This window comes from Oncorhynchus keta, chromosome 17, assembly GCF_023373465.1.
Source record: "Oncorhynchus keta strain PuntledgeMale-10-30-2019 chromosome 17, Oket_V2, whole genome shotgun sequence".
Classification (NCBI taxonomy): domain Eukaryota; kingdom Metazoa; phylum Chordata; class Actinopteri; order Salmoniformes; family Salmonidae; genus Oncorhynchus; species Oncorhynchus keta.
The window spans coordinates 12,234,280-12,258,887 of NC_068437.1; the positions used below are offsets into that span (position 1 = coordinate 12,234,280).

Below are 24,608 nucleotides of genomic sequence, written 5' to 3' on the forward strand. Positions count from 1 at the left end.
TTGCAATGCGAATGTTGTTTGTCTGCCTTGATTTGAATCCTGGTCTGTAACTTGTAAGGGCTTAAATTCTGCTTCGAGTCCGTAAGACCTGCAGCTCCGGGACGTGTTCAGGATTGGTGGTGTTGCATTGCACTGTGTTGGAAAACCTTGTTTATCAAAGTGACCCAGCCTTTAATTTCAATTAGTGTGTCAGCAGGCCCAAGAGATTACCCCTATGCTGATCAGAGAATGGTTAAAAACACACACACACACACGGGGACATGCGCTACAGTAAACGCAATCGCTACCAGGAATTACCAGTTACATTTAAACACACCGACCACAGCCATTGTGTTTATCACACACGTGCACAGCACACACTGCAATGCTGATTAATTGAGGCCAATCTGCCCCGCGATCAATACATTAGTCTAGCAGACAGTCCATGTTGTGATATCATCAAGCTCTACAATGGCACAGACCGAGGCATTTACCAGACTTTTGAGTTGGATACAATTGACATATTTAATAGTGCTGTAAGGGTTGACCATTTCCCCTAAATAAATAGCTTGGATTTCACTCTCACGGTCGATCCTTTCTCACAACCTGCGACAGGAAGAGCCTCAGAGAGCCAGGAATGTGTATTTTTATTAGGTTTCCCCCCCCCCCCTTGCTTGCTCTCTTGATGTTTAAATCCTAGAGGCCTCCGCACCTCCTACCTGCACTGACTCTCTGCACCTTAGCACACATGCACCCACTTACACACACGCGTGTGCGCGCAAACAATTTAAACACTTGCCCCCCCCCAATCCCCTCTTCCCTGATAAATGTGTACATTTTGTACTCTAAATTGTGCCTTCCTGTATTATACTTATGCAACGTACAAAAAAAGATTCTACTGAACCAAGGACTTTGTTTGTATTGTTATTTTTTATAAATTCTTATTGCTTTTGCATTGTCGAAGGTACCTGCAAGTAAGCATTTTGGAAGGTGTATACCCATGTGTACCCTGTACATATGACTAATACAACTTGAAACACTTCACGATTGTAAATAACGTGAAGCGAGATCACGGTCCACTATGAGTGCGGAGGACATGCAAAAGTCAGACGAGGACCTGTGCCAGCAAATAAAATCAATTTCTACAGATGGTCGATGTCACAGATGCTTCCCCACACTCCGAAGAGAAAGGCAGCCAGGTATTGAAGGACCATTGGGTGTCTCTGGTCTGATCCGCTGGTACAGAGACCGATGGATAAGAGGTCTCAAACAGTTACATTTCACAGCAGTAGTTACTTCAGAAACTTTCAGCGTGGCCTCTCCCTTGCTCTTGGCAACTATTAATCTATGCTGGCTAGAAACCACAACGCATTTTCTTTTTTTATATAGTCTCCAATTCCAACCTCGTCTGTTCACATGCCTGGGCGCGTGTAATCAGGGCTACACTTTTAACGACAATGGCGGCGTAGAATGAGAGATTGGTAGCAGTAGTATGATGTATTTTACGAGGCATGAATAATGCCTATGTTTGTGTAAACACTGTTAGTAAAGTAGTCCAGGTTCTGTTGTACATTTTATGTAACAGTTTGCCCCCAGAGAAATGGGTATGTTTATACAACAGCGAGTGTTTATATCTAAAATGCGTTTAATCTTAACTTGAGCTAACGGTTGGTAGGTACTAAAGCGGTTGTACCTCCCAGGTGCCCTGTATTTGAGGGCCAGCTTCTGTCTTTAGAGATCAGAGGATGGGGTGGTTGTGCCAAAACGAGGCAGAAGCAGTTTTGTATTGTTTCCAGTTTACTCTGCTAGTCTCTGGCTCCAGGCCAAAACAAGGTCAAGTCACATGGATCACACCTCCTCCTGTTTTACATTGTGAAATGCCTGGATGAGGTTACATAGTGATACCTCAGGAATGTCCAGGCCAGCCTGTAGACGTCATTCCACTCGCTGTTTCCTTGTTGTGAGTCATTGCACAGGGCGTTCGGTTTTCTTAGGGAAAGTATTAGTGTGAGCAGATGCTGCATATCCTGGATGGCATTAGTCCTTTGGCTCAATTTTTATTTTATTTTGTACCCACTGTTAGACACGGACTCTGGGACAGTTGGTCATGGTTATATGATCCGACCCCCCCTTCCCCATCTACCTAGGATGTGTGAGGATATAGCTAGCTTTGAGTATGACGTGAACCTCACACAGAACACTATTGAAAGTTTACAGGAATTCAACCTATTAAGCATTACATCGTGGAATTGGATATCTAATTCAAACAGCTTGTGTAACAGGAGTAAAATATCTCTGTTTACCCTGGCATTCCTTTCCCTAGCCTGGCAACATATCCATTAGCTAAGTGTTAGCCAGTGATAAAGATACACAGCACCTCCCTTACCATAGGTGTCCCATGATACTGGCGCTGAAAGATTTACTTGAATACGATAAAAGACGAGAGCGACCTCAACAGCGCGTTGGAGATGATAACATAAATTGTTGTCTTGTGTTTGGCAGCTAGCCAAAACGAGGCACTGTGGGAAAGAAGAGGCAAGGAAGTCGGAGAGAGAAGCTGGCCTTCAAATACCGAGAACCTGGGAGGTACAACCGCTCTCCGTGACCGCCGGTAACGTCAGGACAAAGTTGATGACAAATACAAAGTTACCAACGTCTTTGCAATTGATACAAACCAGTGAAAAAAGATACGTCCAATTAAAACCCGAGATGACGGCATTAAAATACAGTAGGCCTTTTCCCAGCAAAATGAAGGCAGTTATGAATGTATTGTAATGTTTTTAAAATGTATAACAGATTTTACAATGTATTAAGTGTGTGCCCTCAGGACTCTACTTTACTACCACCTATCTATGACACAAAATCCATATGTACATGTGTGTGTATAGTGCGTGTGTTTTGTATGTATGTGTCGCTTCACAGTCCCCTCTGTTACATAAGGTGTATTTGTATCTGTTTTTAAATACATTTTTTTACTGCTGGCATGAGTTACTTGATGTGGAATAGAGTTCCGTGTAAGTCATGGCTCTATGTAGTACTGTGCACCTCCCATAGTCTGTTCTGGACTTGGGGACTATGAAGAGACCTCTGGTGGCACGTCTTGTGGGGTATGCATGGGTGTCTGAGCTGTGTGCCAGTAGCTCGGCGCATTCAACATGTCAATACCTCTCACAAATGGTGATGAAGTCCATCTCTCCTCCACTTTTGAGCCAGGAGAGATTGACATGCATACTATTAATGTCCCTTGACCGCACGACCAAACAGTAGTGCTGGTGCGTTAACTAGAGCCTGTAGGACCTGCCTTGTTGATAGTGCTGTTAAGAAGGTAGAGCAGTGCTTTATTATAGACTGAGTTCTCCCTATCCTAGCTACTGTTGTATCAATAAGTTTTGACCATGACAGTTTACCATCCAGGGTTACTCCAAGCAGTTTAGTCTCAACTTGCTCAGTTTCAGTCAATTGAGTACTATTTTTCTACTTGTAGGCTACCGTCTGTAATTTGCCTCCAATATATTTCATGATGTGTAGCATAACATGCGCAATGATTTACCAAATCTTGATTTGTTGCATTGTTATAGGGTAAGCAATAGAATAAGCCGCATCAGTATTTGCAAACATAGATATTATCACCTATCTAGGAGCTGATCCGTCGTCAGTATTGTGGAATAATTCTAATGTTAAGGTAAGATTTGAATGGATAAATCTGATCCGAGAGCAGCTTTGCCTTTCCTGCGATCCTCAGTATCGACATGCCTCAATGCGTTTAGCAAACATTCTCCACGGGTGGTGTTTTGGGAAACGTGGGTTACATCTTCGGCCGTTGTAGGAAAGATGCATTGTTAAAACACTCGAAGATGCATTGTTAAAACACTAGTTTGTCCAGGTTTTCCATCGCTATCCAGAAACTGGGCCCTGGACAGTTGAAATGAACGTAGTTGATACCTTGTTGCCTGTCTACCTCCCTGTCTACCTCCATCTTATTGTGTTAGCCTATTCCATTCGAATAATATCAAGTCATTCTTTCTCTTGTGGATTAAGGAAGGACATTGAGGAAGAGTCTTCTTGAGATCTTTTCTGTATCTGTTATTCTGTGTCATGGGGGAACATCCCTTGTGAAAAATGAAATGTCTATCTTTTATAAGGTTTTAGTTCAATTACAGTGATGAAGTAGGTTGAGGTGTTCTCTGCCAGAACTCTGTGCTACAGTCATTTTTAATGACCTAAAACAGTTGCATTAACGAGAGAAACTTTTACGGGTCTTAATTCGTCTTCTTTTCACCCCTTCTCTCTGCTCAGTCAAATAAAAAATGATTAGGGGACTGTTAAGGTAGTTGTGGGCAAAAAATATCTGTTCCCATAAGAACAGGCGTAGGCAACCCTGGTCCTGGAGTGCAGCAGATTCTTATTTTAGTTCCAACCAGGCACCGCATCTGATTCTACCAATCATCAGACGTGCTACTTGGACAATGTCAGTGACTGGTTAAAGACTTAACCAGTTTGTCCAGGTGCCTTTGACAGTTACTCTCCAGGAGCAGGGTAACTGATAGACATATGTATTGGCTGAGACATTGATGGGCTTTTATTGCTTTATTTTTCAGAGGAAGAGTTGAGGAAACTTCGGGAAGAAACCAACATAGACACTCTGAAACAGGATTTGGAGAAGGAGAGATCGAAGAGGTTGGACTTGGAACAGAAACTGAACTTGGATGCTCTCAAAATGGGGTAAGGGGCATGTGCGCACATGCGCCACTGCTGGCGTCCTTGTGTTAGTGTGCCTGTTGTATTTGTCAGTCCTTGTTAAAAATGGAGCCTCTCTCTAGAGTTGGCAGTGGGAATTTCTCAAGAAGCAGAGCCCGGCTACCAATAAGCAATAATTGTTTTCCCCCTGTCATTTTGCTTTCACTTGTCTGACACAATTATGTCTCAATAAGTGAATGTGTTTTTCTGAAGCCATGACTAATGCTCTACCTACCAGCAATGCCTTTTCTCTCCTGTTCCTAGACCGGAAGATTCCCCATCACAGCGACCCAGAGAAACGCCTCCAACTGCCAACGGTACAGGTAAGCCAGAAACGGGTACTCCACAATAGACAACTGAAGATGCGTACAGACACGCTAATTCACACATTTTTTGAATACCTTTCATTGCAGACTTGACGCTCCCCAGACTGCGCATCCCAGGATTTCAGCTCCATAACATGCCATCTCTCACCATTCAAATGACCTGTCTCGTAATGGTTCCGAATGGAAAATTGCCATTGGAGATGGTCTCAACATCTCTGTGTGGGAGTTAGAGGCGAAACTATGTGCTTTTCTAAGCCCCTCTGGTTTTTGATGGGTAGAGAGCTATCTATCTTTCCCGTGTTTGTGTGTGTGCGTGCATGCACACGCTTGTATGTATGCAACGCCTAGCATGAGTATCAGGAAGTGTGTGTGTGTGTGGCGACAGGAATTGCATCCCTCTCCCTCTCTGTAGGGACTGTTACACATTCATAGGTGGATGAATGCAGCTGTGGGACATTGCCTCTTATGGTGGAACATTGCCTTTCTACTCCCCTGTGACCATGCTCAAGTCTTGATTTTGTCTCGCACCGGGTTTCTAAATTCAATTCAGCCTTGTTTTCAGATGAGGGTTTCTTTGTACTGCGAGATACAATATGTGACTGACCGGCTCGATTCGGTCCTATGTAGCAAAATTTGAAATTGTTTTTTTATTTTTTTATTAGATGAAAGTACACTCTGAGCTAGAATATTGTATATCATACACTACTGTTGAGGAACAATGGGAAAGTAGATAGACTTGAATGCCCTTGAATGTTTTGGTGCACCTAATGGAGAGCTCTTCTTTGTTTACACCCATTCAGCATTGTTCACACCCTCTTAATTAAGCCTTAGCACCACCAATCTCTTTAAGGATTCACATGTGAGGCCATGTGCTAAACAGAGTAAGAGTGTAGTAAATAACCAAATATTTCAAGACTAAACGTGTTGATAGTAGTAGCCAAAATACACTTATCTCGTTCAAAATATGATTGTAATCACCCCTGGCTAACTTGATGGGTCATGTAATTATATGACTAATTGGAGTCTTGTTTAGACATGTAGTTAGCTAGCAACCAATTAACCTAATGGTGCATTCAAGACGACTGGGAACTTGGAAAAATACGAGGTCAAATCATGACCTCAGTGATCTTCAGGTCGGAAAGTTAGGGCTCTAGAAAGAGGCCCAAGTTCCAGAGTTGGAAATACGAGTTAGATGACGGTTAAAAAAAGACGCTGAAGGCAGAAGTCAAAAAGTTCTGAGTTCCCAGTTGTTTTGAATGTGGCAATAATCCCAACCCATATACTACTAAAAATACAAACGGATTGTCATAGCTAGCCAACATGCATGAATCTGCAGGTAGCTAAAGCTAATCAATTAGGTTCAATTTTAGCTAGCTAGCTAACATTAGGCTATAGCTAGCTATGCAAATGGCTTCCTGAGATACACAGATCATACATGTAACGTTAGCTAGCAAGCCAACAGTACACTTTAACTTGCAATGAAAGCAACTTTAGAAATGTGTAATATCTGAAAATGTAGCTAGCTAGACCCTCTTACATGGATACACGCTTCTCGCTGTCTGTCACAGATGCCATGGTTTCCCTTAATTTGAAGATATAAAACACCTGTCTGCGGATTACATAACTTCTCTTTTATAATCCCGCCACATATTTGCAATCAAACGGCAGAATTTGCTCCATCTCCTTAGCTATCATACTCTTCTTCCACTGGGCATTCCACTGATTTCAAAAGTAGAAGAACTTATTTCGTGACAACACTGTTAATCGCCGTTTTAGAAGACTACGTCTGGTTCAATGAAAATGTTTTTGCCTAAATCAGGGATTTCCTCATCATCTGATTCATTTTCAGAGTCTGAGTCAGCATGGCACGATCGTCCTCAAGAAAGTGGAGAGCATTAACAACACTTTTGCAGTTCTTCATGATATTTCTTTAAAAAAAACTTGGTAGAAAGGTTTACCTACACATACTGAGCAGGTCATGTTATAGACAGAAGCATGCTACACATGTCAGACCAATCCAAACTAATTTCTCGGCATGTCCAGCCCATCCATTGTCTCAGCCAATCATGGCTAGCGGGAAGGTTCCTGTGTTTTTCCGTAATTTAACAAATGTATTCGTATTTACAGAAAGCTCTCAGTATAGATGTTTAGAAATGAAATTGTATACTTTATCTGCTACGTCATATTTCATTTTCCCCTACCAGTTGTGTGGCGCGGGCTACACGGAGAAGCAGCACAGCTTATAGGGGAAACCGCTCGAGTTCATCACACGACTCTCCCTTCAGTTTTGCTAGCACAGACTGGAATATGCTAGGGATTCATCTGATAACATTGAGGAGCATACCACCTCAGTCACCGGCTTCGTTAATAAGTGCATCAACGATGACAACGTCCCCACTGTGTCCGTACGTACATATCCCAACCAGAAGGCATGGATTACAGGCAACAACCTCACTGAGCAAAAGTCTAGAGCTGCCGTTTTCAAGGAGCGGGACACTAATCCAGACCCTTACTAGAAATCCCGCTACAACGTCCGAGCCATCAAACAGTCAAAACGTCAATACGGGATCAAATCCTACTATGCCGGCTCTGACACGCATTGGATTTTGTAGGGCTTGCAAACTATCACGGATTACAAAGGGAAACCCAGCCACGAGCTGCACAATTGAGTGAGCCTACCAGACAAGCTAAATGCCCTCTATGCTCGCTTTGAGGCAAGCAACACTGAACCATGCATGAGAGCACCAGCTGTTTCGGACGACTGTGTGATCTCGCTTGCCATAGCTGATTTGAGTAAGAACTTGAAACAGGTTAACTTTCACAACGTCGCGGGGCTAGACAGATTACTAGGATGCGTGCTCAGAGCATGCGCTGACCAGCAAGCAAGTCTGACCTATTCAACCTCTCCCTGACCCACTCCAATTCGCATACCGGCCCAACAGCTCCACAAATGACGCAATCTGAATTGCACTCCACACTGCCCTCTCCCATCTGGGCAAGAGGCACAGCATTCAAAAACATAGTGCCCTCCAAGCTCATCACTAAGCTCAGGACCCTGGGACTGAACACCTCCCATTTCAACTGGATCCTGGATTTCCTGACCGGCTCCCCCCAGGTGGTGAGGGTAGGCAACAACACACCCACCACACTGACCCTCAACACGAGGTCCCTCAGGGGTGCATGCTTAGTCCCTCCCTGTACTCCCTGTTCACCCTTGAATGTGTGGTCACACACTGCTCCAACACCATCATGTTTGCTGATGACACAACGGTGGTTGGCCTGATCACCAACGATGATGAGACAGCCTAAAGGGAGGAGGTCAGTGACCTGGCAGTGTGGCGCAAGGACAACAACCTCTCCCTCAACGTCAGCGAGACAAAGGAGCTGATCGTGGACTACAGGAAACAGAGAGCCGAGCACACCCCCATCCATATCGACAGAGCTGTAGTAAAGATGGTCAAGATTTTCAAGTTCCTCTGTGTCCACATCGCTAAGGAATTATCATGGTCCACACTCACCAACACAGTCGTGAAGAAGGCACGACAATGCCTCTTCCTGCTCAGGAGTCTGAAAAGATTTGGCATGGGCCCTCAGATCCTCAAAGTTCTACAGTTGCACCATTTGAGAGCATCTTGACTGGCTGCATCACTGCTTGGTATAGTAATTGCTTGGCATCCGACTGCAAAGCTCTATAGAGAGAAGTGTGGCTGGCTGAGTACATCACTGGGGCCGAGCTCCCTGCTATCCAGGACCTCTAAAAAATTGTCAAAGACTCCAGCCACCTGAGTCATAGACTGTTTTCTCTGCTACTGCACGTTAAGCGGTACCGATGCACCGAGTCTGGAACCAACAGGACCCTGAACAGCTTTTACCCCCAAGCCATAAGACTGCTAAATAGTTTGTTTGAGTAGCTATTGGTTAGCCATTGGTTAACTATTTAACTAACTGCATTTACATTTTTTGGACTGATCACATACAGTTGGGCAAAAAAGTATTTAGTCAGCCACCAATTGTGCAAGTTCTCCCACTTAAAAAGATGAGAGGCCTGTAATTTTCATCATAGGTACACTTCACTATGACAGACAAAATGATCCTACATTGTAGGATTTTTTATGAATTTATTTGCAAATTATGGCGGAAAATAAGTATTTGGCCAATAACAAAAGTTTATCTCAATACTTTGTTATATACCCTTTGTTGGCAATGACAGAGGTGAAGGCTTACAGAAAACATTTGACAAGGTTTTCACAAACTGTTGCTGGTATTTTGGCCCATTCCTCCATGCAGATCTCCTCTAGAGCAGTGATGTTTTGGGGCTGTTGCTGGGCAACACGGACTTTCAACTCCCTCCAAAGATTTTCTATGGGGTTGAGATCTGGAGACTGGCTAGGCCACTCCAGGACCTTGAAATGCTTCTTACGAAGCCACTCCTTCGTTGCCCGGGCAGTGTGTTTGGGATCATTGTCATGCTGAAAGACCTAGCCACGTTTCATCTTCAATGCCCTTGCTGATGGAAGGAGGTTTTCACTCAAAATCTCACGATACATGGCCCCATTCATTCTTTCCTTTACACGGATCAGTCGTCCCGGGCCCTTTGCAGAAAAACAGCCCCAAAGCATGATGTTTCCACCCACATGCTTCACAGTAGGTATGGTGTTCTTTGGATGCAACTCAGCATTCTTTTGTCCTCCAAACACGACGAGTTGAGTTTTTACCAAAAAGTTATATTTTGTTTTCATCTGACCATATGACATTCTCCCAATCTTCTTCTGGATCATCCACATGCTTTCTAGCAAACTTCAGATGGGCCTGGACATGTACTGGCTTAAGCAGGGGGACACGTCTGGCACTGCAGAATTTGAGTCCCTGCCTGCGTAGTGTGTTACTGATGGTAGGCTTTGTTACTTTGGTCCCAGCTCTCTGCAGGTAATTTACTAGGTCCCCCCTTGTGGTTCTGGGATTTTTGCTCACTGTTCTTGTGATCATTTTGACCCCACGGGGTGAGATCTTGCGTGGAGCCCCAGATCGAGGGAGATTATCAGTGGTGTTGTATGTATTCCATTTCCTAATAATTGCTCCCACAGTTGATTTCTTCAAACAAAGCTGCTTACCTATTGCAGATTCAGTCTTCCCAGCCTGGTGCAGGTCTACAATTTTTTGTTTCTGGTGTCCTTTGACAGCTCTTTGGTCTTGGCCATAGTGGAGTTTTGAAGTGTGACTGTTTGAGGTTGTGGACAGGTGTCTTTTATACTGATAAGTTCAAACAGGTGCCATTAATACAGGTAACGAGTGGAGGACAGAGGAGCCTATTGAAGAAGAAGTTACAGGTCTGTGAGAGCCAGAAATCTTGCTTGTTTGTATGTGACCAAATACTTATTTTCCACCATAATGTGCAAATAAATTCCTAAAAAAATCCTACAATGTGATTTTCTGGATTTTTTTCATAGTTGAAGTGTACCTATCATGAAAATTACAGGCATCATCTTTTTAAGTGGGAGAACTTGCACAATTGGTTTGCTGACTAAATACTTTTTTGCCCCACTGCATGCTGCTGCTACTGTTTTATAATCTACCCTGTTTCCTAAACACTTTATCCTTACCTATATGTACATATCTAACTCAATTACCTTGTACCCCTGCACATCGACTCGGTCCTGGTACCCCCTGTATCACAGGAGGCTGGTGGCACCCTAATTGGGGAGAACGAGCTTGTGGTAATGGCTGGAGCGGAATGAGGGGAATGGTATCAAATACATCAAACGCATAGTGTCCATATGTTGAATGCCATTCCATTTGCGCCATGCTGGCCATTATTATGAGTTGTTCTCCCCTCAGCAGCCTCCTGTGCCATTGTCGTTACTCATCGTGTATCTATCCCTCATGTTATTTTTCAATCATATCCCGTTTTTGTTTCTCTGCATTTTTGGGAAGGGCCCATAAGTGAGCATTTCACTGTTAGTCTCCACCTGTTGTTTACGAAGCAGATGACAAATACAATTTGATTTGAACCACCCACAACCACATAGTCTCGGAAATCCCAGACCTATGCTGGAACATTGTGGGATGCAACCAGCATGCTTTGGGAGACTAACCACCACATTGGTTGTCCGCTCAGCCACATTCCAAACAAAGCGAGGATGGAGTACAGATTGGAATGGTACTTGTGAGTTGTCTTGGGGAACAACCCGAGGTGACTATTTTAATTGGGTGTGATGTCTGGCTGCAATTTATTTTAGTGAGGTGTCTCGGAGCGAGCTGTTAGTTAATTAGTTCCAGAGACATGCTGTGGAGACGATACAGTATGAGGGGAAAGGAGATTAGAGAAACTGCTAAATAAAGACGAGGTGTTTGGATACACTGTAATGAAGAGATACAGGTGCTAACGTAGGTCTGACAAAAAGCATACATAGTGTTGTATACACCTACTTTTTCATACCTCAACAACCATGCAACATTGCGTCTAATACTGGTCAAATGTATACAGTATACGTTGTGGTCACCAACACTAGTCCTGGAAAGCAATAAGGTGTACAGGCTTTTGTTCCAACCCAGATATAACCTACCTGATTCAACAAAACAAGGTCTAACAATATCCCATATGTTCCTCTGCCCCTGCAGACAAGCAGAAGGAGACCATGTACTCATGGCTGCAGGCGTGGCTGTACAACCGGTTTGGAGCGTACATTGGGGACTTCCGTTTCCAGCCGGAGGAGAACACAGTGGAGCCAGAGGAGTCGCTAAGCGCTAAGAGGTGAGAACTGCCCCCCCCATTGAGAACATTTGTAGGGATAGTTTTGTGGAATTACCCTTACCTTGAGTTCTGCCTGAAGCCCCATAGTGACGGAATCCACAATAATCCATTGGTTACTTCTGCCACAGCCAGGAGCTAGCATAATAGGCATCGTCCAATTCATGACTGTAAATCAGGGGACCGATGTTAGCAAAGCGTCACCTTGGGCCTTCAGCTAGGGTTGCAAAGCTGCCGGTAATTTACCAAAGTTGCCAGAATCTTCAGTACTTTTGGTAATTAACAGATTACCAGAGATGTTCTATTGTAACTTTGGTAAATTATGCTTGAATAAAATAAATGTATTCATATAATATTATTTTTATTATATGTTGTCCATGAGTTTCTAGTAGATGGACCACAAGAGAAAATAGCCTAATTTAATGAAAAGTATCTAATCAACGATGCCATTATTTTCTATTAACTCTGCAACTCTTCCAACTATTGACTTTTCGTCACAACTGCCACCAGTTTGACACCAAAATACTGGCAACAAATACATGGTGACATAGTAAAATAAATTAAGTGTGTAAAAAAAAGATGACATGATGGATATTTCATGCTGAAAAACCTCATATTTGATGCACACACACACACTACATGTTAATGTTTTTAAATGGATGTAAATTGTGAAGTCTTTTGTCTGTGATGTCTTTTTCGTTATGTGTCGGACCCCAGTAAGACGAGCTGTCGCCATTTGGCGTCGGCTAACGGGGATCCTAATAATTGAAATCAAATGTTCACTAAGTTGATGGTTTATATTTAGGATCATGTTTTACAGCTTTGTCATTGTATTTTTTTATTTATTTTAAAATTATATTTAAATATGCAATATTTAACTTTTTGGGTGACCTGACCAAAATCACATAGAAATAGGAGTTATAGATCTTTCACCTTCTTAAGTTTCATTTTTGCGTCTTTTACTTTCGGTTTTGTACACCAGCTTCAAACAGCTGAAAATACAATATTTGGGGTTATTGAAAATTAATATCATAGTGATTTAGATGATACAATGACTCTCTACGCTATGCGTTGCTTGTTTTGTCACAAACTGAAATTAGGCAAACTATTTGAATTTTAGCGAACAGGAAGTGACTAAGCAATTTCTGCATATTACACCTTTTGAATTATTTCATACTTTAAAGGTTTTAAATGTGATAAGGCCGCACAGAGGGTCGTAGATAATTAGACACCTGTGATCATCTGAAATACCCCAAAGGGCCACTACATGTCTTGTGATAGATTACATAAATTCCTTGAAAGATTCTAGTAGTGTACTGGTAAACGTCAAAGGTTTCCAGTAATATACCTTCCATTTACCCTAGACACAACTCTAAGGTAAGGTTAATTCCACCCATATTTGGATTTTGGCTGAACTATCCCTTTTTCAGATTCTGATTTTAACATTTGCTCCCCTCTGCTTCTCCCCTATCATTTCGATCAGAGTGGGGGATCAGCCAGCCACTGTAGTCATCAGGTTAACCAGCTCAGAAGACCCTGAGTACATGCTGCTTAGAGAAGGGTCATAAAACTGATGGCTTTGTAATGGGCCTAGAGTCTGTCAGCATGCTATTCATCAGCACCCACCGTAAAGTAGCCCCCATGACTTCACCCTGAAGTCAAATTGGCCTGTTGTTATAACCCACAGCCAAACCCAGGCCTTTCAGCACAGTAGAGGTTGTAACCATGTTGTTGTGGAAGTGGGAGGATTATCTGACCCCTGGTGGTAGGTTGAGTGCACTGCAGCAGGCTGTTGTCATTCTATGCTAGTTAAAACCGATTTAGGGTCCGTTCTTCTTGCTGCAATCCAAACAGTGACCTTTTACAGTTGCCCTGGACCAGTCCTCTGCTGAATAACGCAGAGTGGAGTCATGGGTACTCTGACTCAAACTATGTTATGAAACGTACAATAGACGGAGGGGAGAGAAAGAGGAGATGAGAGGAAGAGAACGCTCAGTGTTAACAATGTCAGTATTGTCATGAGTAGTTTGACTCAAACTGTGTCCTGTAACTTTATCCAAGTACATGAGAGGACAGAGAGTGAGAGAGCAGAAGAGGCAGGGGGAGAGAAGGAGTGTTCACTGCACCCTGCCAGTTGAAATGAACTCGATGTTAGTTTTTGAGGCTGAAAGGGAGATGAGATAGGAGGCAGACAAGAAGGTTTTGGCAGACAAGTGATTCTTCCAGGCAACACATATGCCAAATAAAATAAAGGTTAAAACACTTTCCCATGAAGGATAGCTAAATGCGACAAAATCATTTGTCTCTTCCTCCACCAAAACCTATATAGCACTGTTTGTGCTTTTGCTTGTTCTAATTGAATAAAACTCCCCTTCTCTTGTCCCCTGTCCTCAGATTGACTGAAAACATGAGAAGACTCAGTAAGTGTTGTAAATTTAGTGAACAAGATGTACCGATCACACTCAATGTCAGCCGTATCTTGATGACTCATATTCTGAGTCGAATACTATTCCAATGACATATCTTTATTGTAGTAAATGATGTCTACATGATTGATGCATTTGTGTCTTGATAGTGTTTTTAAAAATGTTTTAAAACTTTCTACTTGTCTGTAGAGCGAGGTGCCAAACCTGTCATAACCTTTAAGAGGAACCTTTTTGCCTTATCCAGCTGGCAATCAGTGTATACGTCAGCCTTCGCCTTCATTGTGAGTGCACACACACACACACACACACACACACACACACACACACACACACACACACACACACACACACACACACACACACACACACACACACACACACACACACACACACGAGGCAGTGAGGCCAGAGGTGTCCACCTCTCATGACTATCATTTGGCCGCCTCGTGTTTTGAGTACTCACGCGACGTAGCCTGCTTTGTGAGTCCTCTGAAACAGAATGGCACACACACACACACACACAGACACTGTTGAGCCTGACAAACCGGTGCGCCTGGCACCTACTACCATACCCAGTTCAAAGGCACCTACATCTTTTCTCTTGCCCATTCACCCTCTGAATGACGTGTGTGTGTGTGTGTGTGTGTGTGTGTGTGTGTGTGTGTGTGTGTGTGTGTGTGTGTGTGTGTGTGTGTGTGTGTGTGTGTGTGCATAAGTCATCTCGATTGTCTTGAGGCTTGATAATCAAGATTCCAGCGAGAAAGATCAATAGATCTATCGCTCCACCTGTATAGCAACATCTATTTATGTTTTAGAGAGATAGATTTAGATGCAAATATATCTGCCCCAAAACTGTATACAATATGTGTTGCATAGTACCGAGATGTTTCACACCTCAGTATGAGTATAGACTAGAGGTGGATAGATGGAAATAATAGATTGTGTGTGACCTGTTCTCCCCCTTTTCTATTTTACACAGATCTATATGAATGCAGCGTGGCACGGTTGGGCCATCCCAATGTTTATCTTCCTAGCCATTCTAAGGTTGTCCTTGAATTACCTCATTTCCAGGTAGCTAAGCTCATTACAAGGTGCATTTCCTGTTATAAGTTGTTCCATTTGAACATGTGTTGAGTCAAACTTGTCTCTCTCCACTTTCTTCTCAGAGGTTGGAGGATCCAGTGGAGTATTGTGCCTGGTGACTCTGAACCTGTGGTAAGACTTTAATGATCTCACCTTTTGGGATCTGGCTTTACCTAGGAAAGGTCAAAAAAATCATCCCCTTGCACCTTCCACACGCCCCTACCCCTTCAGTGTTTGCAGATTTTAGGGCACTGGGCGTGTATGAGGTATTCTGGGTGGGGTTATCGCTGAGACGTGGGTTGTATATGGTGTGTATTCTCTTTTCTCTCCACTGGCTATCTGGTAAACAGGCTACACTCTAGACAGTCTCTTCTGCTAATGTGTGTGGGTCTGGTAGTGGTACTCTCTCTATTCTACTCTTTTCCTTTGGCGCCCGAACAAAATCTTTATCTTTACCCCTCTCAAATAAATACCGCTTACAACCTTAATGCTGTTTGCTTTCGGGGGAAGAGTTTGGATGTAACTCTTCATTTCCTAGGAACCACCAAAAGAGGATCGGACTGTTTCCGAGAAGTTCCAGTTAGTTCTTGATGTAGCTCAAAAAGCACAGGTGAGCTGTAACAATTGTTCACCGTCTTGAGTTCGAAATGGTTAGAGATGCATGATGATATCTATTCATCGTTATGGAGCTGCGATGTGAGGTGTTTAAATTGTGCTATTTTCACAACAAAAATGTGTGTTCTTAACAGAATCTTTTTGGAAAGATGGCAGATGTCTTGGAGAAAATAAAGAAGTGAGTGTGTGTTTGTTACCGGTATGTTTAAGTTTGTGTGTATATATACAGTTGAAGTCGGAAGTTTACATACACCTGAGCCAAATACATTTAAACTCAGTTTTCCACCATTCCTGACATTTATTCCTCGTAAAAATTCCCTGTCTTAGGTCAGTTAGGATCACCACTTTATTTTTAGAATATGAAATGTCAGAATAATAGTAGAGACAATTATTTATTTCAGCTTTTATTTCTTTCATCACATTCCGAGTGGGTCAGAAGTTTACATACACTCAATTAGTATTCGGTAGCATTGCCTTTAAATTGTTTAACTTGGGTCAAACGTTTCAGGTAGCCTTCCACAAGCTTCCCACAATAAGTTGGGTGAATTTAGGCCCATTCCTCCTGACAGAGCTGGTGTAACTGAGTCAGGTTTTTAGGCCTCCTTGCTCTCACATGCTTTTTCAGTTTTTCAGCCCACAAATTTTCTGTAGGATTGAGGTCAGGGCTTTGTGATGGCCACTCCAAGCCATTTTGCCACAACTTTGGAAGTATGCTTGGGGTCATCGTCCATTTGAAAGACCCATTTGCGACCAAGCTTTAACTTCCTGACTGATGTCTTGAGATGTTGCTTCAATATATCCACATAATTTTCCTACCTCATGGTGCCATCTATTTTGTGAAGTGCACCAGTCCCTCCTGCAGCTTCACGGTTGGGATGGTGTCCTTTGGCTTGCAAGCCTCCCCCTTTTTTCCTCCAAACATAGTGATGGTCATTATGGCCAAACAGTTCTATTTTTGTTTCATCAGACCAGAGGACATTTCTCCATGTGCAGTTGCAAACCGTAGTCTGTTTTTTTTATGGCGGTTTTGGAGCAGTGGCTTCTTCCTTGCTGAGAGGCCTTTCAGGTTATGTCAATATAGGACTCGTTTTACTGTGGATATAGATACTTTTGTACCTGTTTCCTCCAGCATCTTCACAAGGTCCTTTGCTGTTGTTCTGGGATTGATTTGCACTTTTCGCACCAAAGTACGTTCATCTCTAGGAGACAGAATGCGTCTCCTTCCTGAGCGGCATGACGGCTGCGTGGTCCCATGGTGTTTATACTTGCGTAGTGTTGTTTGTACAGATGAACATGGTACCTTCAGGCATTTGAACATTTCTCCCAAGGATGAACCAGACTTGTGGAGGTCTACAATTTATTTTTCCTGAGGTCTTGGCTGATTCATTTAGCTTTTCCCATGATGACAAGCAAAGAGGTGCTGTGCCTTGAAATACATCCACAGGTACACCTCCAATTGACACAAAGGATGTCAATTAGCCTATCAGAAGCCTCCAAAGCCATGACATAATTTTCTGGAATTTTCCAAGCTGTTTAAAGGCACAGTCAACTTAGTGTATGTAAACTTCTGACCCACTGGAAATGTGATACAGTGAAATAATCTGTCTGTAAACAATTAATGGAAAAATTACTTGTGTCATGCACATTAACAAGAAATGTGTGGAGTGGTTGAAAAACGAGTTTTAATTTTTAACTCCAACCTAAGTGTATGTAAACTTCGAGTTCAACAGTGTGTATATAAACAAATAAATCTGTGTGTGTGCGCATGTGTATTTCAGCCTGTTCATGTGGGTGCATCCTGAGATTACTCGGAAGCTTTACTTTGGTCTATGGGTGGCCTTGATCTGCTCCTGTCTCATCCCCTACAAACTCATGGGCTTTATGATCGGTAAGTACAATATGTAAGTTGTACCCTGGACTGACCTAAGATCAGCATAGGGGGTCACTCCCTGCTACACCTAAACGGTGAGAGCCCCAAGCATTGAGATGAGAAAAAGACTGAGATATACCAGACGAAGAAAGAGACACGGAGAGGTCCTCTTGTTCTTCTCTCATGCCTTTCTGCATGTCTCCTCTTCAGGGCTGTATGCAGGGATCAAGTTCTTCCTAATCGACTTCATGTTTAGGAGCTGTCCCAAGCTAAGGGACAAGTATGACACGCCGCACATAATCTGGACCAGCCTGCCCACTGACCCCCAGCTGAAGGAGCGCGGGGGCTCGACATTGTCCAGAAGGGTACGTCTCAAACTCTACATATACTATTGTATATAATGCGTTTGTGTCTGTATATGTGCAGGTCTTTTATGCCTACAGTGCATTCGGGGAAAGTATTCGCTTCAAGTTTTCTTTATGTTAAAGCCTTATTCTAAAATGTACCAAATAGTTTTTTCCCCCTCATCAATCTATACACAATACCCCATAATAACCAAGTAAAAACAGGTTTTTAGAAAATGGAAATATTACATGTACATAAGTATTCAGACCCTTTACTTAGTACTTTGTTGAAGCACCTTTGGCAGTGATTACAGCCTCGAGTCTTCCTGGGTATGACGCTACAAGCTTGGCACAGCTATATTTGGGGAGCTTCTCCTATTCTTCTATACAGATCCTCTCAAGCTCTGTCAGGTTGGATGGTGAGCTTCGCTGCACAGGTATTTTCAGGTCTCTCCAGAGATGTCCGGGCTCTGGCTGGTCCACTCAAGGACATTCAGAGACTTTCAGAGACTCCTGCTTTGTCTTGGCTTTGTCCTGAGCGCTCTGGAGCAGGTTTTCATCATGGATCTCTCTGTACTTTTCTCCGTTAATCTTTCCCTCTGCTTACTAGTCTCTCAGCCCTTGCTGCTGAAAAACGTCCCCACAGCATGATGCTGCCCCCAACATGCTTCACCATAGGGATGGTGTCAGGTTTCCTCCAGACGTGACGATTCGCATTCAGGCCAAAGAGTTCAATCTTGCTTTCATCAGACCAGATAATCTTGTTTCTCATGATCTGAGAGTCTGTAGGTGCCTTTTGGCAAACTCCAAGCAGGCTGTCATGTGCCATTTACTGAGGGGTGGCCTCCGTTCGGCCACTCTACCATAAAGGCCTGATTTGGTGGAGTGCTGCAGAGATGGTTGTCCTTCTGGAATGTTCTTCCATCTCCACAGACAAACATTGGAGCTCTATCAGAGTCACCATCGGGTTCTTGGCCACCTCCCTGACCAAGGCCCTTCTCCCCCCATTGTTCAGTTTGGCCGTGTGGCCAGCTCTAGGAAGAGTCTTGGTGGTCCATTTAAGAATGATGGAGGCCACTGTGTTCTTGGTAACCTTCAATGCTGCAGAAATGTTGTACCCTTCCCCAGATCAGTGCCTCGACACAATCCTGTCTCGGAGCTCTACAGACAATTCCTTGGACCTCATGACTTGTTTTTTGCTCTGACATGCACTGTCAACTGTAGGACCTTGTGTGTGTGCTTTTCCAAATCATGTCCAATCAATTAAATGTATCACAGTTGGACATCTACAATCAAGTTGTAGAAACATCTCAAGAATGATCAATGGAAACAGGATGCACCTGTTCTCTTTTCCGAGTCTCTTAGCAAAGGATCTGAATACATATTTTACATATGGTATTTCAGTTTTTTATTTTTAATACATTAGAAAACATTTCTAATTTACATTTCTGTGAAGATTGAACATTTAATAGAATCAATTTGAGAATAAAGCTGTATCGCAAACAAATGTGGAAAAGGTCAAGGGGTCTGAATACTTTCCGAATGCACTGAAGGTACGTGTACACACACGCATGAAATATTGATGTGTGTCATTGTCACAGTTCATCCCTAATTAATGTTGGTGGTCACAGCAGCTGGGAACTGTGTGAATCCTTAAGTTTGTGTCTGATCACCTGAGTTCTCTGTTTTTCCTCTCTCAGCTCTCTGGGTGTGAAAAGGTAGGGCTCCCTAGGGTGCATTTTGGTTGGCGAGTGTCTGTGTTTGCGCCACCATCGTGTGTATGTGTCATTTAGAGATAAGCTGCATTCCAAATCGACCCCTTGCCCCTTTGGATATCAGCAGTAGAGCAATGCTTACCGTGTCTATGTGAAGGATCAAAATGTGGCCTTGTCTTTTAAACATGTGCATCTACCACGGTGCTGTTGAAAGTGTTATTTTCCATTTGGCACCAAAGTAGAGATTACCATAATTGTGTATTGAATGTTAATTTTGTATCCATTCTCATAGTCACGATCAGAAGGAAGCCTATACTCAAAGTAGTGTAATGTGTGTTGAGGAAGTAACTAGAAGCTAGAAACTGCTCATTGGTTCTTTTTGAAAGATAGTGGTTTGTTAATAGTATTTGTAATAACATACCGGTAACTACTCTTCCACAAACTCCCATACAATTATTCGAGGTTGTTTTATAAAGTTCTAATAGTTAGCAATACTTATCAGTGTGTTCGGGCCAGTTTGTGTTATCTAGATCAATGTGCAGAGGTATGACGTATCATGAAGGCAGGGTAAAGTGACAAGGCATCAGGATAGATAATAATAAGAGTAAAATAAATAAGAATGGAGCCATATACAGGGAGTACCAGATCAATGTGGAGAGGTATGAGGTATCATCAAGGCAGGGTAAAGTGACAAGGCATCAGGATAGATAATAATAAGAGTAAAATAAAGAATAGAGTAGCAGCAGCAAATTATGAGTTTCAAAGAGTGTGTATGTTGTGAATATGTGAGGGTTTTGTATTGGACTGTTAATGTTGTGTGTGTGTGTATAGTCTAGTGAGTGTGTGTAGAGTCTGTGCAAGATGGAGTCAGTGCAGATAGTTTGGGTACCATTAATTGACTATTTAGCGGTCTGTCTATTTAGCGGTCTTATAGCTTGGGGGTAGAAGCTGTCTCTGCGCCTGTTTGTCCTGGAGCCGATGCTCTGGTACTGTTTTCCAAGAAGTAGCAGAGTGAACAGTCTATGGCTTCGGTGGCTGGAGTCTTTGGCAATTTTTCGGGCCTTCCTCTGACACAGCCTGATACTGTTTAGAGGTCCTGGATTGCAGGGAGCTCGGCCCCACCACCCTCTGTAGCGCTATGCTAAAGAGGGTAGTGTTTCTGCGGTCAAGGACGGTGCATTTGGTATACCAAGCGGGGAAGCAGCCAGTCAAGATACTCTCGATGGTGCAGCTGTATATCTTTTTGAGGAGCCTAGGGCCCATGCCAAATCTTTCCAGCCTCCTGAGGGGGGAAAAGGCCCTGCTGTGCACTCTTCACGACTGTGCAGGTGCGTGTGGACCATGTTTAGTCCTTAGTGATGTGGACACCGAGGAACTTGAAGCTCTCGACCTGCTCCACAACAGCCCAATCGATGTGGATGGGGGCCTGCTCTCCGCTCTTTCTCCTATAGTCCAAGATCAGCTCCTTGGTTTTACTGATGCTGAGGGAGAAGTTGTTGTGCTGGCACCACAGGTCTCTGACCTCCCTGTAGGTTGACTCATCACCGACCACAATCGTGTCGTTAGCAAACTTGATGATGGTGTTGTAGTCATGCGTGGCCACGCAGTCATGGGTGAACAGGGAGTACAGGAGGGGAATAAGTACACACCCCTGAGGGGCCCCCTTGTTGAGGGCCTGCGTGGCAGAGGTGTTGTTGCCTACCTTACCACCTGTGGCTGGTCCGTCAGGATGTCCATGATTCAGTTGCAGAGGGAGGGGTTCAGTCCCAGGGTCCCTGGCTTGGTGATGAACTTGGAGGGGACTATGGTGTTGAAAGCTGAGCTGTAGTCTATGAACAGCATTCTCACATAGTTATTTCCCCTCTTGTCCATGTGGGAGATGGCAGTGTGAAGTGCAATTGAGATTGTATCTTCTGTGGATCTGTTGGGGAAGTAGGCGAATTGGAGTGGGTCTGGGATAATGGTGTTGATGTGTGTCTTGACCAGCCTTTCAAAGCACTTTATAATTACACATGTGAGTGCTACAGGACGATAATCATTTAGGGTACTTTGGAGCTCTTGGGAAACATGGACAATGGTGGTCAGCTTGAAACATGTTGGGGTAACAGACTAGGACAAGGAGAGATTGAAAATGTCTGTGAAGACACTTGCCAGTTGGTCTGCGCATGCTTTGAGAAAACCTGTCCAGTCATTTTTCATGTTTCATTCTATAGAATGAAAGGTTGTTATATACAGTACAGGGCATGAGTCCATTGCGTCATGCTTTGCATGAGACACACCATAAACCTATCGTTCACATCCCCATAAGCATTGTATCCAATGCTCTCCACTAGTACCCGGCCAATATGCACTGCTAACCATAAAACTGTGTACGCTTTGAGTCACCTGCAGTGAAGTTGACTGAGTGATGCTGATGACACCAAGTCAAGCCACTGGTTTGAGAGAGCCTGCTATAATGCACACACACTGCTTAGGTCTAGCCAATTCCCTTCCCACACTCTGTTCCTAGTCTAAAATGCTGACCTCTCTCCATCCTTCCTTCTGTCCTACCATTCTTATCCCCGCTCTTTCTCTTTAGATCCATCCGACGGTAGCTCACGGCAGTCTAGGAACAGCCTTACCATGTGGTATCAGTCTAGAGGAACAGACTGGCAGAGCCTACAATACAAAGAAGGGGGTTTTCCACGAGGTCTTCAATCTTTCCGGGGATGAGCGCCCCCTAGCAGGTTGGTAGAGCACTACATGATAATTCTCAGGAGCGACGGCTGACTATTTGTGCCTGGATCACCACCTCACCCTTTTCCATGTTGACCTATTTTCATAGTTGTTGTTGATGAATTTAGTGTTTATCGATTGTGTTATGTTGGTGCAGCGCAAGCAGTGAAACCATGAGTATTGACTGTGTTTGTTGGCAGTGTGTCAGACCTGATATATGTGTGTGTGTGTGTCGACTGGTTTCGTTGGCAGTGTGTGAGAATGGCTGGCGATGCTGCTTGATCAACAGGGACAGGAAGAGTCCCACAGACTACATCCGTAATGGTGTGCTCTTTGTCACTGAAAAGTAAGCCAAAAACTGCTAATACCTAGCTGTCACGTGTAGATATGTACACTGAGTATACCAAACATTAGGAACACCGTTCAAAGGCACTTCAAATCTTGTCTTGCCCATTCACCCTCTGAATGACGCACATACACAATCAGTCTCAATTGTCTCAAGGCATATTTAACTGGGAAAGTCAGTTAAGAACATATTTACAGTTAAGAACAAATTTATTTACAATAATGGCCTAACAATGAAATAAAATTATAGGACAAGAGACACCACAACACCACATAAAGAGAGACCTGAGACAACAGCATAGCATGGCAGAATAGCTTCTTTAAAAACCCCTAGAGTCGATGTCCGGGCCCCTGTGGAAATCGAATTAGCATAATACAAAAATCCCCATCAAAATCCTTCAGTTTAAGCTGGAGATATGTTTCTACGCCTCGGAATGCTCTCAATCCACCGCGTCCACCGATGTCGCACGTTCGCATCGGAGGCGAAAGGTGACAGAGAGCTAGAGCGTTTTTTGTCAAATCATGAGACATCCCGAAAATCGGTCTCCTCACAAAATCGTCAGAACGGGCTTGGCCTACAAAACTATTATGACCCCTCACACAAACATGTTGGTGTTCGACAACCCCCACAAGCGTCTTGGGACTCGTCTGAAGGGCTTAGACTGTTCTGGGTTAGCCTGTCTCCTGCCTTTTTCATCTACACTGATTTGAAGTGGACTTAACAAGGGACATCAATAAAGGGATAATAGCTTTCACCTGGATTCACCTGGTCAGTCGGTCATGGGAAGAACCAGGTGTCCTTTAATGTTTTGTATGCTCAGTCTCTGCATGTGCTCTTGCAGCACCCTTTTGTGTGTTTTGTATTGGCCTGTGTTCAGGTGTAATGTGTCCTTCTCTGTGCTTACAAAGTGTTTCCCTCCCCAGTTACCTTTGCTTTGAAAGCTCAAGCTGCAGGTCAAATTCCTCTAAAAAGAATAAAGTCATCAAACTGATTGACATCACTGATATTCAGAAGGTGGGTTTGTCGATTTTCACTTCACCTTCTGTCCAATGTCTAAATTCATTGGTTGAACAAAAATTTGAGTTGGGCTGTATCCATATTTTCTGTACCATGCCGAGGTATACAGTATTACCGAATGTGCACACAAGGGGTGCTATTTCCAAAAGAATAAGGGAACTTTGCAGTAGTTTAGGAATCACAAAGACAGACGCGACTGGTGTTTAAATAAAATGTAAAAAATTATTTATTTTTTATTTTTGAGGCACAAATAATTTAGGCAAGAAGGATCTTGATCCAGGAGGATGCATAGCTGGAGCCCTTATTGCTGGATATAATTTATTTGACACGTCTTAGATTTCTTATAGTCATAAGCAGTGGAATAACACTAACACCCAAACCTCCAAAAATAAGCATAATTTTTTTACAGTATTGAAAATCATACAATCAGTATTTCGGTACAACCGGTATATCGCCCCCAAGTCTACTAAAAATCGACTTCTGCAGTAGAATGTTTAAGGTTGTCTGAGCTTATCTGGTGTTTTGTTTTGTTTGTTCCACAGTACAAAGTCTTGTCTGTATTACCTGGGTCTGGAATGGGAATCTCCATAGCAACACCGTCCACCCAGAAGGTAGGGACACTTATGGACAGTCCATTTTATTAAGTGGTTTGTAAGTGGTTACAAAAATGTGGAGTGTTAAAACTAA

The 24,608-nt window shown here is 43.3% G+C and overlaps 1 protein-coding gene across 5 annotated transcripts in view; it reads left to right on the forward strand.

The window, feature by feature from the left end:
- Positions 1–24,608, forward strand: part of LOC118396455 (GRAM domain-containing protein 4-like) — a 40,890-nt gene that overhangs the window by 12,201 nt on the left and 4,081 nt on the right. For 4 of the 5 annotated variants that reach the window (XR_004828192.2, XM_035790686.2, XM_052465497.1 and 1 more), the window contains 15 exons: positions 4,578–4,701; positions 4,981–5,039; positions 11,661–11,793; positions 14,185–14,210; positions 14,406–14,497; positions 15,196–15,287; positions 15,383–15,431; positions 15,838–15,909; positions 16,049–16,092; positions 17,693–17,802; positions 17,995–18,149; positions 22,422–22,569; positions 22,811–22,904; positions 23,828–23,918; positions 24,464–24,532. Coding sequence is in view for 4 of the 5 variants with exons in the window: in XM_035790686.2 (XP_035646579.1) it covers positions 4,578–4,701; positions 4,981–5,039; positions 11,661–11,793; positions 14,185–14,210; positions 14,406–14,497; positions 15,196–15,287; positions 15,383–15,431; positions 15,838–15,909; positions 16,049–16,092; positions 17,693–17,802; positions 17,995–18,149; positions 22,422–22,569; positions 22,811–22,904; positions 23,828–23,918; positions 24,464–24,532 (1,358 nt within the window). In the remaining variant the exon portion in view is untranslated. The remainder of the gene's footprint in view (positions 1–4,577; positions 4,702–4,980; positions 5,040–11,660; positions 11,794–14,184; positions 14,211–14,405; positions 14,498–15,195; positions 15,288–15,382; positions 15,432–15,837; positions 15,910–16,048; positions 16,093–17,692; positions 17,803–17,994; positions 18,150–22,421; positions 22,570–22,810; positions 22,905–23,827; positions 23,919–24,463; positions 24,533–24,608) is intronic. The other variant, XM_035790688.2, reaches the window with a different exon arrangement.